This window comes from Myotis nattereri (genome assembly GCF_964212035.1).
Source record: "Myotis nattereri genome assembly, chromosome: 4".
Lineage (NCBI taxonomy): Eukaryota > Metazoa > Chordata > Mammalia > Chiroptera > Vespertilionidae > Myotis > Myotis nattereri.
Genome location: NC_138079.1, coordinates 108,434,092 through 108,452,920, shown reverse-complemented (window position 1 = coordinate 108,452,920; position 18,829 = coordinate 108,434,092). Strand labels below are relative to the sequence as shown.

The 18,829-nt window shown below is 39.0% G+C and overlaps 1 protein-coding gene across 1 annotated transcript in view; it reads left to right on the top strand.

The window, feature by feature from the left end:
* TNRC6A (trinucleotide repeat containing adaptor 6A) overlaps positions 1 to 18,829 on the top strand; it is a 92,696-nt gene that overhangs the window by 26,927 nt on the left and 46,940 nt on the right. The window contains exon 4 of the mRNA XM_081089362.1: positions 5,953 to 5,974. Within this exon, the coding sequence (XP_080945488.1) occupies positions 5,953 to 5,974 (22 nt within the window). The remainder of the gene's footprint in view (positions 1 to 5,952; positions 5,975 to 18,829) is intronic.

Below are 18,829 nucleotides of genomic sequence, written 5' to 3'. Positions count from 1 at the left end.
CTCTATTCACTCACTTCAGTGAGGAAATTCTAAGAAAAGGAAGGTTCACTGAAATTTCTTTGAAGGTTGTGTTTGTAAAATATGTAATATGAGTATAATTTTTAAGTTGTAACATACAAACTATGGCTCTAGTTGTTAATATGTCGTTTTTTCATATCCAGTCTCTAAATCACCTGTGTCTTTAACACAGAAATAATGATTTTTGTGCCATTTGGCTTCTCACCAGATCTGAAGTAATAGCTTTCATCCCTGCCTCGCTGTACGGTTCTAGTCTCTCATCTCACCCATGTCCTAGAACCGCCATCAGAGGCTTAATATGGGGAGTGTTTCCTTCTTTGGCCAGACCTTCAGCATTGGTAGGGTATTCTGTATGCCCCAAAGACACAGTGATACCTAGTCACTGAACACAATGTAAAGGAAAGCCTAAGACCTCCACTGTTAGGTGTAGTAGGCTAGACTGCCACTAGAGTGAGGCTGTTCTTCAAATTCCAAATAACCAGCTTACAACTGAATTTAAATACAACCTGTTGGTGAAGTGAGGACAGCTGGTATTTCTATAGGCTGTTACCAAATAAATAGAAAAAACAAAGCAAAACAAAAAATCCTCAAGGGGGTACACTTAAAGCCCATATGAAAGATTGTGAGTCATAGGAGTTTCTGGACAAGTTTCCTCGAGCTTGTCTGTTGTAAGAGTAAGCAGGTGTATCCAGGTAGGTGACAGACATCTACATAAGCCAAGTAGGCAGGCCCATTATATAAATGTTGGAATTCTCTAAAGGAAAGGCAATCTGCCTGTTTCATGCAATCTGTGTACACTTAAAAAAAAATTTTGTATTTCATTTCTGAAAAAGATTTCAGATACTATATTCGTGTGTGTGTGTGTATATATATATATATATTATATTCGTTTTTATATATATATAAAACTCCGGCATTAAAATTAGTTAAGTGGCTACCATGGTTTTATCAGGGTGATGATGAAAATAGGTATGCAGTTGAAATCTACTTCCTCAGCTGGTGCTTTTCCAGAACTCAGTACCATGGCTTTATGCTTTGATGCAGAACCTTTTTACACGTTTGCCTTATTTTCACAATCTAAAGGTAACTTTAAAGCTGGAAATAATAGTCATTTTTATAAGGCATTTAAAAGATCTTTATGCCATAGATACAGAAAACATAGTTTCTAGTAGCCTTTATAGTCTTTTAAAGAAAATTAACTTCAGACCACAGGTTATATTTTTATTTTAAATAAAAAACCAGATATCACAACTCCTTATATAAATAACCAGACACCAACAAGGCTCACTACAATGTTTTTATTATGATAGGTTTTCTTATTTTGTCTATTATTTAAATAGAAATTTATTTAAATTCCCCCTTAAATAAAAATTACACAAAAATTACATGATTTTTTTATGTTTCAGCCCCAGTACATCTCTATGAATAGAGATAACTTTGTTTAAAAAAATTTTATTTTTCAAAAGCCTATTTTACATCTAAGAAGTATGGCTATTTACTTATCTTCTGATTCTAAGATTTAGAAAATAAGTTGGCATAGCATTGAAAATATAGTTTCTGTACTTAAAAATGGGGAAACAACTGTAGCAGTAAGTTGTTACCATACATATACACAGGTTCTGTTCTTAGGAGAAATTTCTAGAGGAAATCTTGAATACGCAGTAAGGAGGAAAAAGGAGGTTGAGAAATGGGTTAATTATAGAGGGGATAATTTAGTATAACCTTTACTTTAAGTTTGTAATTGTAGTTCCTAGAAAGCATTTAATTGTTGAGGGCTGGAGGAAAGCAACAATACAAATTGGGATCTTATTTTAATCGAGACAGTTTTGTTACTGTGTTAAGAGCTGAAGGGACTTTTATAGGCTTTGTGGATTCAAATGTGCTCTATTTGAATTAATTGAGACTTCATTCTCTTTTGGAAATTTTAGTGTTTACTTTTCATGTCTCCCAAAGACCATTTTGTTCTGAGACTGGGTATCTTATTCAGCAGTCTAAGTAGCAGGCTTGTTGTGTTTTTCAGTAAGCTAGGTGGAGCATTGCACTCATCTAGGGTGTCCCTTTACGGTTCTGCCCCTTATTTTAACTTCCTACAGTCAGATGCCGCATAACGATGTTTGGGTCAATGACTGACTGCATATACAACAGTGGTCCCGTAAGATTAGACCGGAGCTGAAAATTCCTATCTCCTAGTGACGTGGTTATAGCATGGTGCAGTACACAAATACCATTGTAGCATGTGGTATAGGTTCGTAGCCTAGAAGCTGTGGGAGAATAGAACTTGTCACCCCAAAATATGTCTCTTTGGCATAAGGATTATTTTAGGCTGGTTTATTTTAAGAAATAGCAGATGTGGGATAAGTTCTGAAAACCAAATAAAGTTACCCTGTGTAACAGACATTTACATTGTAAGGGAAATCTCCATTTGCCAGGGTGTCTCCCTGCCTGTACCAGGAAGAGGGGATGACCTTATCTCTAGAAACTCTTATTAATGGGGAAGATAATGACAAAACTGCATAACCACCTTAACCCTGGTTTACTGTGCTTTTCCTGGAACCTTCATCACTGACTACCGCCAACCCCAGCATCTTCCATGTTTACTGAAGATGTTATTTAAGGTGGTGGGTCCAGCTATTTTGGTGAGACCTAGTTTTCCTGGATATTCTCCAATGTATCCAGGAGGTATATGTGTTATTAAACTATTTTTGTTTCCTTCTATTAATTTGTCATTTATTATAGATGGCTCAGTTAAGAGCCCAGAGGGTAGAGGAAAAGTTATTTTTCGTCTCCTGCAAAGCAGTAGGTTATACCATACAGCCTAGGTTTGTAAGTGCCTCTGTGATCACACAACCACATCACCTCACAACGCAGTTCTCAGAATGGATCCCCATTGTTAAGCGGCACCTGACTTTTCTTTTTAGACTTATTTTAGTTCAGCAGCTCTGGGTTCTAGACAGGGTGCTACTTGCTAAGAAATCATAGAAAAGTTCCCTTACGACTAACTATCTCATTTAAAACAGGTGAATTGAACTATTATTTCCTTATTCTAATACCTGGCATTGTTAAGATATTGTAGATGACTAGAAAGAGAGAAAAAAGCAAGACTGGGAGCAGGTTATTTGCAAATATGAGAGAAAGGACTGAGCTCGGGGGGCTGGTAGCAGTGGCTGCTTGTATCTTTTGAATGTTCTCTGTGTGCCAAACACTGTGCTAAGCACTGTATATGAGTTAAATCATTTTACCCTCCTACCACACTAGATAGGAGTTTTTGTTCTTGTCTTATAGATGAGGAAACCAAGCTTTAGAGAAGTTAACTAATTTTGACCAAGGTCACAGTGTGTAAGTGGTAGAGCCAGGACTCAAAGCCAGGCGGTCTAATTCAGGCTCTGACCTCTTAACCACTGAGTGCGCTTAAGGATGAGTTGGGACAAGTGGTGCAAAGCCCAACAGAAGGAAAACACCTAGCGTGCTGGTCTGCCCCCTGGCTAATGCCTTCATTAATGAAGTGAGGCAGTTGTGGTCATTACTTGTGGAATCACAGTTCAGGTTTGTTTGTTTATTGGTTTGTTTTCTTGCTTAAGGAAGAAAAATGTATTCAGAAGGAATCATTCTGCTGCTAGACTTTTCAGAATTCTTTAATTCTGTTACGCAAGAAGATCTGTATAGCAACACCTCACGTTTGAATAGTGTTGTGTACTTTCCAACTAAAGATGTTTTTATTTTTTATTTAAGCCTCATAATAGCCCTGAAAGGCAAACGGTACAGATTTTTCCCCCCTTACATTTGACGAATTAGGAAGCTGAGACTGAGAAAGTTTAAATGACAAGGTCATTTACAAGTCAAAAAGAAACAGTTGAAATTAGTTTTGTTTGTTTTTTAACTTGTTTTTTTTTATTGCTTAAAATATTACAACGTGTAATACATTTGTCTCCTTTTTTGAAATTAGTTTTAATATATTCTATGTAACCCAAGATATAACTAAAATATTACTATTTTAACATCTAATCAGTATAAAATATTGAAATAGTTTCCTTTTTTAATACTAAATAATAGCAATCTGCTATGTATTTTATACAGATGAATTTGGACTAGCTATTTATCAGTGGTCAGCAGCCATGTCCGAATAGTGGCTACCGTTTCAAACAGTGCAGACAAACACTCAAATAGTTTGAGTGATATGCTAGGTCCTGGATCAGTTCACAGAAATCTATTTTACAAAAATGGAACTCTGTCAGTTCCGTCTGCTCCTCATCCCTTAGGAGCGCTTGGATTCCGTGACTTAGATTTCTTCACTATATTAATCCATGTTCTGATGGGCAGACACCGTCAGGTGTCTCTTTGTTGCCATTCTCTATAGATGACAGGCAACTGAATGAGATTGATCGCTGTTCTGAAGCAACATGGAGCTTTTCCAAAGGAGGTACAGGCTAGGTGTCCTTTACGTTGTAAGGTCTAGAAGAGCAGCACTTTGTATCTTGGAGTTCAGTGATGTGGTCATGGTTCTATGTACTGTAACTTAGTTTCCTTTGAAAGTAAATTATGGAAGAGATGGGAGAGTTTAAAAAAAAGATATTCAACTTGTAAAATAATTTTTATGCTAAATTTTTGGCTTTAGAAAACTGTATGTTATTGTTTGATGTGACACTTCTATACTTCAAAGTATTTATATACCGAGTTCTCTCTAAGACTGTTTTACTACTGCTAGATTTTTAAAACAGTTTCTCCAAAAATAAATTAAGTGTTCATGCTAATTGACTCATCTTTTGCCATTGTCTTTCCATCAATTTTTTAAAAATACTTGATCCATATAAAGTAAAAGATGGGCCTCCATTATTTAACATATCACTAATGCTCTAAAACTTGGTAAAGCATGTCAAAACCTGGACTGATTCTGGCTCTCCGGGGAGAAAGATAATGTTTGGTGTGTCTTCAGTATTAAGGTAATTGCCAGATAGTTCTTTACCATATAACTTTATAATGATATGGTTAAAAATTGGTATTTTTGTTAACAATAATTTTATATGACCAAGCAAATGTGAATTATTAAATCAAGCCCCATGGCAGGCAGTTAAGAAATGTTTCACTTAGAAATAATTTCTGGATATCAGTTACAATTCAGCCTTTCCTTGACTTCCCTGCCTATCCTTGTGTCTTTTATTTTTAGGACTCCCATACAATTGGTCTTAATAAAAAAAGTTGATTTTTGCTGTGGCCTCTGACTATAATCAGTTCTCTCTTTTGAGCCACCGTAAGGAAGCCGTATAGTGCCAGAGCCCCTCTCCCTGTTGTGTCACAGACAGTGGAAGTAGGATAGGCATGGAAAGCAGGGCTCATGTCCCTGTGAGTTTACCTTCTGAACATGGATATTTTAATGAATTGTCAGATATGTCAGAAGTGACATGTATTTGAAAATTTTTCCCAATCAAAAATACTCAAAAGTTAACTATGTTTAACTGTAATAGCAGCCTAATTATTACTAATTTGGCTAAAGTGTTATCTTCAGCTTTTCTTTCAGAAAACTTAATTCATTTTTTATCATTTGAAACAACAATTTTTTAAGCCATTTAAACGTGCAGACCTCATTAGATGCATTAATGGAAAGGTGATGATTATATAAAAATCATTTAAAAATTAAGTGATAAATGCAGTCCCATTTTTTACTGTACATTGTCATACAGTGTCTTCTCTGCATTGCATCTATAGAAACATTTTTTTAAATTTTATTAATAAACATTGTATCAGAGACCATCGGGCACATATATGGGAAAAGCATGCTGTCTTTGCCTATCTTTTCCAATGTATTTCACCTAAATGACAAATTCCTTATAAAAGTGCATATGTCTTATATAATAGTAATCTATTAGCATTTTATCATAACAATCCATTTCTTTCAGTTTCATATTTACATTGTTTTTTATTTGTTTGTTTTTATTTTAGGCCACTGAACAAAAAATCAAAGGTACGTTTAAAGCTATTTTTATTCTTTTTTACTTTATTTTTATTCACCTCTAGGGTGGGAGAGAGACACGAGTGAAAGAATCAGAGGGGTGGGGGCAGACTTCTTCAGAGGCACCACACTGGAGTTATCCTTTGGGGTTTGTGCTTTATTGTGATGGATATTACACCTTTAGAATAAACTGCCTCAGGACCTATTTTACAGCTGTCTCTGAAGATGAACACCACTTCCTAACAAACTTCCTTGGTTTAAGTATGTGAGCACAGGGACCTTTCCTTCTGTTTTCCATCAGAAGTCTTATCTGGGGCTACCTCTAGGACTCACCTCGTCCCTTGCTTTATTTCTTGTTGTTGTCTGTATACATTGTGTCCTACTCCATCGTGTAGGCAGACCTGACATCCACTCTATATTATCACTGAAGATAGGAGATTGCTAATCATTTGTACCAGGTTGAACAGCTCCCAGTATATAGCAGGCAAAAGACTTCAGGGAGGTAAGGTAACAGGAACTGACTTCCTCTCAGATCCTAAATCAGGAATTCTTCACCCTCCCAGGAGTTGACTTACCTGCTAATGAAATGTGTAGGGCTCTCAGATGCTGAACTTATTAGGCATAAAGATTCTGAATTTTTACTCTGAGCTGTAGGGAAAGTATGTGCATTTGGTTGATACACAGTCAGTATTGCCTATTTTAATTTGTGGTCAGTGTTGGTGAAGGTAACATTTATTAGGTACAATTGTATAAGAGTGAACAAAAAATAGTTGTAGCTTACATTTTATTGGAGAAAGTGGCAATAAAAGGCCATACCCAAACATGATGTATAATATGATGTGATTTGGTTAAAGTAAAAATGTCTGAATTGTCCTGGAGGCTAGAGGGGTAATAATTAGCTTAACACAGTGGATTAAGGAAGGCCTCCTTGAGGAAGACCTTGAGGTTATGACTCTTAAAAGATGAAAGAGCCAGTCCAAAAAATAAGAATGAAAAGGCAGAGGGATCAGCATGGTGAAGGCAAGAGATAGGCAACAATGTGATGTTATGCATAGTGGTGGAATTTCTAGAACATTAAATACCCAGTGATAAGTGGACAGGTTGGAAGGGTTTCTCTGAAGAGATAGGTAGGGGTCAGGTAAAAGAGAGCTTCATATCCTGTGTGTACCAAGATGGGACTTTTATGGGCAGCTAGGAGCTACTGAAGAGTTTAAGAGGAGTGACATGGTTGGTGTTTTTTGTTCCATCTTTAAAGCTCTCAGTCATTGTGTATGGAGAGTGTTGGCTGAAAGATGGAGCTGAGAAACAGAAAGGCACTCGGAGCAGAGGAGGCAGGTGGGCAAGACAAGGAAATATTTAAGGAGTGATTATACGGGTGTTGGGAAGTGGCAGAATATAGGCCTGGAGGTAGGCAGACGAGTGCTTATGCTGGTTGGAGGGAGAGCCAGCAAAGGTTTCTGCATTTAGAGGTCCTGGTTATAAGCTGTGCTTTAGGAACATCTCTTTGTCAGTAGAGTTCAGTGTCACCAATAAAAGCAGTACCAGAGAGGGTAGGGAAGGCATAGAAAGGGTAACAAAGATCTCAGCTGCCGTCTTGTCAGTAGGGGCTGTGAGGCATAAACAATAACTGGTGAGATCAGAAGAAGGATTGAAGGTGATACATGGCTTTGAACCTGGATGTCTGAGAACATTGCAGGGATGTAGAATGATGTTGGGAGGAACGGTTGTCACATTACTTTAGTAGGAATGTGAGCAAATTTTCTTAAAACTCCACTTCCTCACACCACTCTTTAGTTGTCCCTTGCTCTTTGCTTGAAGACCAGACTCCTCTGGTTGGCTGTCAAGGCCCTCTTTAATCTGACTTCCCATGGTCTAACCAACCTGTTTCCATCACTCCCTTACACTTTTCCGAGCAGTCTTCTCAGCCACGGATGTCTTTTAGCCTTTCTAACCGGCTCGGAGCTTATCTTTCAGTCGATCGCCCCGACTGCCATTCGTCCCTCCTTTTCTGATTTCTTAGGACGTGATGATGTGTCTTAACTTTGGGGCACTTGATTATGTTCTCTCTTGGATTTTTGACTGGATATCCCATGGATATTTGTATCTCCAACATAACCTTTCAGTACCTATTGTTTGTATCCTTTCCAAATATAAGTCATCCTTTTAGATCCATACATCAAATATGAACAGATTTGAATCTCCTAAGAATGTCAGGCTTCAGAATGCATTATGTTGTTTTGTCTGCTCTTTTACTCACTCATTCTTACTTTGATAGCAGCTACCTTCATAATTGGTCATATTTGCTCCGATTCATGCAGGTGTGTTGCTGACCTTTGTGCTATGTGTAATGCCTGTGTGGTGCTTATGGTTTGAGTTCATGGGAATTAACTCATGATTACCAGCTGGAAACTTGTGGGACAGGTTTGGCCCACAGTTGGTGGTGGTGTTTACTAAACTCTGTATTTTGGGATAATTTATGATTTACAGAAAAGTTGAAAAGATACTACAGAGAGTTTCCCATATACACCTCACCCAGTTTTTCAATTATTGACATCTTCTATTTCTGTGGTTCATTTGTCAAAACTAAGAAACCGACAGTGGTACTAACTGAACTCCAGACTTGATTTAGATTTCACCATTTCTTCCATTAATGTCTTTCTGTTCTAGGATCCAATGCAAGATACATGACACATTTAGTTGCCATGTCCTCCCAGTCTCCTCTGGTCTCCATAGGGTGTTTGTATTATTATCCTTTAAATTTTTTATTGCTAGCATTAAAAAATTAGGAGACACCCCTCCCCATCCAAAATTGCAGTTTTTATTGCAGTTTGTACTGTCAGCATCATTTTTTTGTCTTTCTGTATTAGAAAGTCTATATAGAGCCCAAGGTTAGTCACATGTGTCTATCGAGTCCTTGAAATGTGGCCGAGAAGCAGAATTTTAATTTTATTGGTCTGCATGTCTAGAGCCTTCTTGATTGTTGAGAGTCAAACTGAGCATAACTAGTTAGTGCAGCACCCCTGTGGGACTCTGCAGTAATGAGCTGGTTCTTCCTAAGGCTGCTGCCATTTCCTGTTAAGTAACACCCACCAATGTTGCTGCCGCTCAGTGGTTCAGCTGCTTGTATGAAAGTTGGATTTTTGTAAAGTTTCATAAATTAAATTCTTGACCAGCTTTTTTATGTGTAGATAACTAGATGGTTATTTCTTGGTGCAATGGATACATGATTCACCTAATAAAAACATGGGCTAGTGTAATGAGTGGCAATGAAATTCTTGAAGGTTTTACTTTTGCCTTGTGACTTGAACTTTAGAAAACTGTAAAGAGCATGGATAGTTGAATGTTTGACTATTTGAAATATTTTAAAAATATAATTATTATGGCCCTGGCCGTGTAGCTCAGTTTTTAGAGCGTCATCCTGACATGTTCAGGTTCGATCCCCAGTCAGGGCACATACAAGAATCAAACAATGAATTCATAAATAAGTGGAACAACAAATCCGTGTTTCTCCCCCTCCTCTCTCTCTCTCTCTCTCTCTCTCTCAAATCAGTAAATAACAATTTTTAAAAATGGTATACTATGATTATTTCCTTGAAACAACAGTGTTGAAAAATTTACAGTAAGATACAGGAATAGATGGATAAATTTAACACGCCCTGTGGCCTTTATCATGTAGGGCACATGCCTGGGTTTCGGGCTCAATCCCCAGCAGGGACGTGCAAGAGACAGCCAGTCAGCGATTCTCTCTCATCATTGATGTTTCTCTCTCTCCCTCTCTCTTTCTCTCTGAAATCAATTTTAAAAAAAAAAAGAAATTAAAAGAAAGAAGTAATCCTTTTTATTGAATTTTGGGAAATGTTTGGGACCCAGAGGAGGAGCCACAGCAGCAGGCTGGGAATTCAGACTCTCCTTAGAAACCTGATGAAGAATAAAGGTCATTTAAAAAACAACAATAGGTTTTTAGTTCTTATTTTGGAAGCATGCTGATTGTACATTCCTTACAAAAGAACACACACTGCTGCCTTTGCCGGTGCAGCTCAGTGGTTATAGTGTTGTCCCAGGTACCAAAAGGTGGCAGGTTCCAATCCCAGTCAGGGCACATGCCCAGGTTGCGGGTTGGATCCTCTCTCCCGCCCTTCCTTCTTCTCTTTAAACATACATACATACATGCAGATTTATGTAAAAAAAAAGTGCACTGATAATTTTTGACAGCTAATGTTTATTTGTCTATCTTTCTATGTATCTGTCATTCTAGTGCTTTCTTTAGGTGACTTCATAAGCAAGCTGTATTTCAGAGACTGACGAACTCAGAGCTCCTAAAGGAGGAGAGGGGAGCCTAGGATAGAAGCAGGAATAGAGAAAAACAGATTTGTTTTGTTTTCTGGTGGTCACATGGGGAAGTATAGTTTATTACTGCTGTTCTCATTCTGGATTAAAAACTCATGAAAATTGAATCAACATTTAAAACACATTTTTGTTCCTGCCACAGTTGGAAACCATTGTTCTTACTCAATTCTACCCTTACAATTTTTTTGAATCAAACACAATCCTATTGCTTAAATCCGTTTTTCTAGGAAGTGATCAAAATACATGTTAAATCATTTTGGAGACATCCTGACATCTAACTGTGTACTTAACTGTGTGTGTTTCACTGTGCTTTATATACTCCATTTAGTTAAGGAAAATATTCTAAACATTTAATTACTGATAACAAATGGGCCCTGGCCGGTGTAGATCAGTTGGTTGGTTGGTTGGTTGGTTGGTTGGAGCATCATCCTGTACACCAAAAGGTAGCGGGTTTGAATCCCGGTCAGGGCACATTCTCAGGGCACATTCGGAAAACAACCAATCCATGTTTCTCTTTTGCTTCCCTCCTCTCCTCCCCTCCTTTGCCCTCCCCTCCTTTGCCCTCCCCTCTCGTCCTCTCCTGACTCCCTTCTTATCTCTAAAATCAATTTTAAAACATTAAAAAATAAGCAAATGGGTACCAGTGATTCAGAATATGTACTGGAACAGGGTCCTACAGCTTAATGTCTTAAGAGTAATCCTTTTTGCCTTAGCTGGCTTGGCTCAGTGGATAGAGCAGCTGTGGGCAAACTACGGCACATGGGCCGGATCCGGCCCGTTTGAATTGAATAAAACTATTGGAAAAAAAAGACCGTACCCTTTTATGTAATGATGTTTACTTCGAATTTATATTAGTTCACACAAACACTCCATCCATGCTTTTGTTCCGGCCCTCCAGTCCAGTTTAAGAACCCATTGTGGCCCTCGAGTCAAAAAGTTTGCCCACCCCTGGGATAGAGTGTCGACCTGTGGACTGAAGGGTCCTGGGTTTGATTCCGGTCAAGTGCACATGTCCAGGTTGTGGACTCGATCCTCATTGGGGGCGTGCAGGAGGCAGGCAAACAATGATTCTCTCTCATCATTGATATTTCTATCTCTTCCTCTCCCTTCCTCTCTGAAATCAATAAGAATCAGTACGAATCCTATCTAATAATAGACAAACATGGTAATTGACCGTACCTTTGCTACGCCTCCCATTGGCTAATCAGCATGATATGCAAATTAACCACCAACAAATATGGCGGTTAATTTGCATACGTAGGCTCCAAGCAGCGGAGGGAAGACTGAAGGCGAGCTGGAGCAGCAAAGACGGAAGACCGAAGGCGGCTCCAGCCAGAGCAAAGGCCTGGGTCCCGGGTGCTGGAGGAAAACCTGTGCCGGCAGCCAGGAGAAGGGAAGGCCTATTGCACGAATCTCTTTATGCAACAGGCCTCTAGTAAAAAAATAAAGGAGTCATCTTTTTTTTTGAATTTTGGGAGATATTTGGGACTCAGGGGAGGGGCCATAGCAGCAGGCTAGGAATTCTGAGATTTGTGCATTGGCAATTATAGTATCACCATTTATAGGTAAAGTCAAGGCCAAGGAAAAGTTAAGTAACTAACTCTACTGGGCTTTACTGTTTCTTTTACTTTGAAAACAACCCTGTAGTTTAATGGAAGGCAAAATAGGAAGGTTACACCATTGCCCATCCTCTATAATAATAAAAGCCAAATATGCAAATCTACCGAACAGCAGAATGACTGGTCGGCGGAGGGCAGGGCCAGCAATCAGGTGGCGCCAGGCCAGCCAAGGAAGGTGCCAGCAGGCAGAGGGAGGGGACAGCCATGGCGGGGGGAGGGGGGCGACCGGCAGTGGCAGAGTATGATCAGGGGGCAGGGCTAGCCACTTGCCAGCTGGCGCTGTTCCCCAGTTGACCCACCAGTTGCCGCCCGTAGCGGGAGGCCAGACTGCAGCTTAGGCCTGTTCCCCGTGGGCCTAAGCCATCAGTTGGACACCCCCCCCGAGGGCTCCCAGACTGCGAGAGGGCACAGGCCAGGCTGAGACCTCCCCTCCCACCCCCACCCCCACTCCAGTGCACGAATTTTTGTGCACCAGGCCTCTGGTGTTTTTCAACGAGTGAACTAAAACAAGGCATCTTTTGAAAATATTCCAGAAAGATTTTAGGTTTTGTAGTATTTTCCTTCTGATTTAGCAGAGATAAAGCATGAACCAGGGAGGATTTGACAACTTTGCCATGTGTGAGATGGTGGGCTTTTTAGGAATCATTAGAAAAAACTCTTAAATTGTTTCTTGCACCTTTGAGTGTTGATGAAAAAGGAGTTTTGAGGACCAAGCTAAAAACTAATTCTAACAGTTTTCCCCATGCTTCAGGCCTCTGCAGTAAAAAATGTATACGAGCAAAACACCTGACTAATAGTTAAGTGTGAAATGCTTTGCTCCAATTCTGAGGAAGGTGTAAAGCAGTGCTTCTCAACCTTCTGGCCCTTTAAATACAGTTCCTCATGTTGTGACCCAACCATAAAGTTATTTTCGTTGCTACTTCATAACTGTATAATGTTGCTACTGTTATGAATCATAATGTAAATATCTGATATGCAGGATGGTCTTAGGCGACCCCTGTGAAAGGGTCTCTTCGACTGCCAAAGGGGTCGCGACCCACAGGTTGAGAACCGCTGGCACTGTAAAGAGACTTTTGACCCCTCCTCCCCCCCCCCCCACAAAAAATCACAGCACCTCTATTTCATGCATTCATCAAAAGGATAAGAAAGCAACTTCTGATGGGCTTGGGCAATAGTTCCTTTCTAGGTGTTTATTGCTGATAAAATTTGATAAAATTATAGGACGCAGTATAACTATTGGAATACTACTAGATGATTCAGTTGGCGTCCCAGGAAGAAAAGTGTTTAATTTGCCGCCGCCCCTCATTATTAAAAAATGTACTTCTTTAGTTTTTCCTTTTTTAAAAAAAAGATTTCTTCAAATTGATTTTTAGAGAGAAGAAGGGAGGGGGCCGAGACAGGGAGAGAAACATCAATTCAGAGCAAAACATTGATTGGCTGCCTCCTGCATGCACCCTACTGGGGATCAAGCCAAAACCTGGGCATGTGTCCTGGCCGGAAATTGAACCAGCGATCTTTCTGTGCATGGGACTGCGCCCTACCAATTGTCACTGCCGGTACCAGCCATGTTTCATAATCTCGTGAGGTCTTGGGAAACAAAAATGAAAAATAATTGTGTACTAATTCATTACCCAAACTTAGGATCCAGAAAGTACCATTGTTTTCTTCAACATTTATGAAATATTTATTGTGTGACAACCCTGTTCCATGCACTATTGTACATGAACAACAAACTCAAGTCCTCGTCCCTACTGCCTTTCCATTCTCACCTTTGTTTTAGTTTAAGAAAGGTAAATATATGTACCTGGGATCTCAGCTTACCACTTCGCTTTATCCACAAAGGCTTACGTTTCTTAACCACAAAGCCTCCTACAATAAGGAACTTTAGGAACTTGGGTGACTTGACAAAGGATTACTTTACTACATAGATTTTTAGGAGATATGAGGCACAGATAGGTTGTGACTTGGAGCGCATTGCCTGACCTTGTTCACATAATGTACACACAGAAAATGGTATCTGTGGGACTGTTAGAGTACAAGAAACAGTTTTAAAATTATTGTTTAAAACCTGATTCAGTATTAATGAGCCCATAGTTGGAGGCTGTGGGAGCATCCTGGAATTGTGTCCTGAGCCCTGAGATTCTACCTTGGCACAGTAAGTCTTCAGTTTCAAAGAAAACAAATCGGATGGATTAGCAAGAATAGCTGTATCAGTAATAACCAGGAAAGAGAAAGCGCAAGACTAGGAAAAAAGACTGTATGTGCCATAATTTGCACTTGCATTCGGTTCTAATAAGAGTAGTAGCTGTGCGTCAGGATGCGTCCTGAGTGAGAGCTCTCAGTGCTGTATCCTTAGCAAAAATGTGCCGTATAAAACAGTCATTTCCCCCTTATCCACAAGGGATGTGTATCAAGACCCCTAGTGAGTGCCTGAAACCACGGAGAGTACTGAACCCTATATATATAATATGCTTTTGTTATATATATGTACCTGTGGGGGCTACTACTGTACTTACAGGCAACATTTGGCCAGCAGTAGAAAGCATTGAATGATCTACTGAAGATAATCCTGGAGTTTTAGCACAAACTCGGCATAGTGGTAAAAGTTCAGATTTCTGAGTCAGATAGACTTGAATTTGAATATTGCCTTTGTAGTTCTTATTTCTATGACTTGGGCAAGTTCCTTAACCTCTAATCCTCAGTTTGACTCTGTTAAAAGGAAATAATCCAGGCAGCTTAATATTGTGGGGATGAAATGATATAACATAGATCTCAGGACCCAGAGGGTAATAGATGCTGAGTATGTAATACATATATTATTAAAGATGCAAAGTGATTTTGTACCAAGGTGACTGCCAATACTTGGTCATTCCCTTATTCTTGGAGAGTTTAATTTTGCTTTTACAAGTAAGATGAAACTTAATTTATATTAGAAGGAACATTGGACTGATGGTCAGATTTGGTGTTGCATTTCAGTTCTAGATATTTGATCATGGGCAGTCTTTTCTGAGCCTTAGCTGCCTAATATGTAAAATGGAAATAATATTTCAAGTTTATAGAATCATGATGAGGGTAAAGAGATACCAGTTATATTGCCTGGCATCAGCTGACACTTGGTACATTTTCATTTCCACCACTATATTTGGTAGTATCCTAGCAACCTTTCAGCCCCTTAAAACGACATAAGTAGTTTCCCCCATCATTTCCAAGTTCATCCTCACCCACACTATGACTTGGTTTTTCCTCTCATTAAAGTAGAACCCGTTCACACGGGTGAGTCACAGTGCCGTGTCTCTGTCACAGTGCAGGCAATATGTCTTGCAGCACAAGAACAGGACATAATGTCCTTGTGTGCTTGGTAGGCCAATATTGGTATATTATTGCCTTGATTTATATTTACTTGTTTATTGGTAAAATGGGATATTATATGTTTAATTATGTGTACTTTTTTTCCTTTTTTAAATTACCCATTCTTGTTTTTTACCCATTTACCTCTTGGGCCTAGAGTTTTTGTTATCAATTTATGTGAACTCCTTGTATAAGAAGCTCATTAGCACCCCATCTGATGTATTTGATGCAAATATTTTCAACATTATGGATTATATGTTGAAAGTTGTTCTGAGGTTGGGGTACCAGGTAGAAATATCTATCTTTTGCCCAATACCAGACACTCTAAGGAATACATACACAGAAGATGCAAATATCTGTACAGAAGAAGTAAAGCAAAATTAATAAGTTATGCAGGGGTTGGGAACCTTTTTTCTGCCAAAGGCCATTTGGGTATTTATATCATTCATGGGCTATAGACAAAATTATCAACATTAAAATTAGGCTGCTATATTAGGTCAAACATTTAATTAACCCTCCCCTAATGCCTTGGCAGGCCAGACCAAATGATATTGTGGACTTTATATGGCCTGCAGGAGCTACAGTCTTAGCTGAAACTCCAGTCCTGAACTCTAGTGACTCTGTTGAAGGCTTCCCTGTCAGGCTTAACAGCCTTAACCAAAATAGCCCCTCCTTTCCTTCATTTGGGGAAAACAGGTGGGCAGTGGGAGGCCAAAAGGGAACTCCCATTTGACCCAGTAATCCCACTTCTAGGACTATAGCCCAAGAAATCAGAAAGGATATATGCACCCCTATGTTCATAGCAGCTAATTTACAATAGCTAAGGTTTGGAAACCACCTAAGTGCCCATCAGCAGATCAGTGGATTAGAAAACTGTGCTATATCTACACAATGGAATTCTATGCTGCTATAAAAAAGAAGGAATTCTTACCATTTGCAACAGCATGGATGGAACTGGAGAGCATTATGCTAAGCAAAATAAGCCAGTCAGCAAAAGATAAATATCACTTGATCTCACTCATATGTGGGATATAATGATCAACTTAAACTGATGAACAAAAATGTATCCAGAGACAAGGTGGCATTGAGCAGACTGTCCAACCTGGGGGAGAAGGTGAGGGGAGGGGGGTTAGAGGTCAACCAAAGGACTTATATGCATGCATATTAGCATGACCAATGGACACAGACACTGGGGCAGTGAGGGCTTGCCCTCGGGTGTGGGAGTGGCAGGGGGGTGGGGGGAGTTAATCTGGGGGAAAAGGAGACGTAATACTTTAAACAATAAAAAAAGGTTTGATTCAATGAATTAGATCATATAATGTATGTGGATTTCCATACCTTAAGAGTATGTAAAGCCCTGACCGGTTTGGCTCAGCAGATAGAGCGTCGGCCTGCGGACTCAAGGGTCCCGGGTTCGATTCCGCTCAGGTGCATGTGCCTTGGTTGCGGGCGCGTCCCCGGTGGGGAGTGTGCAAGAGGCAGCTGATCGATGTTTCTAACTCTCTATCCCTCTCTCTTCCTCTCTGTAAAAAATCAATAAAATATATTTTTTAAAAAGAGTATGTAAACATACAGATACATAGTCAATAAAATAATAAAACATAAAACTTTAATGACTTAGAAAAGTATTAATTTAAAATAATTTTAAAAAATAAATAAATAAAATAAAAAATAAAAAATAATAGTTTTCATTATTGAATAAGAGTAAATAAAATTTGCTTCTACAAATTTAGAATCTGGTATATTTAGAACTTTGGATAGTAAATAGTTTATCTTTTACTTGAGCATAAGACAATTGCTATGGTATTTTTTTCAATTAATAAACTTTTTTAGAACTTTTAGATTTATAGAATGATAGGATGTTTTTACATAAGAAATGTTATCAGAAAATGCATAAATGTAGCAAATATTAAAATCTAATAGTATTGGTTCATTTCACTGTTTCACAAAGTATGGAGTTTTGATTTGAAACACTAGGAAAATATTGGTTTAAATGAGTAATGCTTTCATTGTTACTTAAGAAAACTTTTTTCTGGGACAATTCAAAGTTTGCTTGCTTCCTTTAAATTTTGCAAAAGACAAGTTAAGTCACAATATGGCAAGAAAAAATATAATAAAAGTTTTTAGTGGGTCTGTATATTTTATACTAGCTGAATGAAATTCCTTCAAAATATTTGTTTGTTGTTACATAGGATATCTCTCCACATTAAGGACCATGTTGACTGAACTTACTTCCTGCTGACTCTGGCTTAATTTATAGCAGGGATTTGTTATTCAGCAGCACACTAACCAGCTACCATCATTGCCTTACCCTTTCTGCTGTTCCTGATCATTCTTCCTCCCTCTCATTTACTGGTTCGAAATTTTTCCACCTCTTGAATATCGGTGTTCTACAATGGTTCGTCCTCAACATTGTTCTGTATTGTTCTTTGGATTCAGTCACCTCATATATGCTGACAGTTGTTACCTTTTTTCATTCAACCGGTAGCTCTTCAGCATTTGCTGTGCGTGGAGTCGGAGATGCCTGTGATAAAGGGGAGGCGAAATAAGAAACCAGCACTTAGGAGCACATGCAGTTTAAGGGATACTTAAGAATTTTGAGAGCCAGGGAGTCATAAAATGCTTCTAAGATTAGCTGAATCTAGGAGGGGGTGATTAGTTGTTTCCTAGGAAAGCAGGATAATAAGATTTGCAAGAAAGGTACCAAGGCATTTTAGGCAAAAGGGATATTATGAAAGAAGCATGATACCTTTTACAGAATTGCAGGTGTTTGGTGTGGAAGAGAAGGAAATGTAGCTTGTGGATGTAGTAGGATATGAACCTGGAAAAGTGGCCATGCTAAGAACTTTAGATTAATTCTGAAAGCACTTTAATTATATAGAAAACTTAAGGCTGAGAGATGTGGGAAGGGGTAAAAGTGTGTATGGGTGCGTGGTTTGGAGGGTGTAATCAAGACTTGATCCAGAGAGACCAGTTAGGTTTTTATAAGAGTAAACTGATTCTAGCCTAAATCAAAGCAGTGCTGTTGGAGACAGAAGCATGCATGCATTTGAATTATCTCAAGGAGGTATCTGCGGACTAGATCTAGTGGGATAGTGAGAACTGGAGGAAGATATCCCTGCTCAAGTAACAATAGATGGTGAGGCTGTTTACTGAAATAAATAAATAACTTCTCTCCCATCCTCCTGGCACTTAGGACTTATTCTTGCCTTTGCTTCTTTTCTTCTGTTTGCTATGCAAACCTATTCTTTTTGTTGTTGTTAATCCTCACCCGAGGATATTTTTCCCCCATTGATTTTTTTAGAGAGAGAGGAGAGGGTGGACAGAGACATCTAAGCAAGAGAGATAGAGTGATTGGTTGCCTTCCAAATGCACTCCCAACTGGATCTGAGATTTTTTTAAAAAAAATAAATATTTATTGTTGAAAGTATGACATTTGTCCCCTCTTTTTCCCCCTTGACCCCTTCCAGCCCACCTCGGCCCCCCCCCCCGCCCCCCCGCCCCAGGCCTTCACCACCCCACTGTCTGTGTCCATGGGTGATGCATATATGCA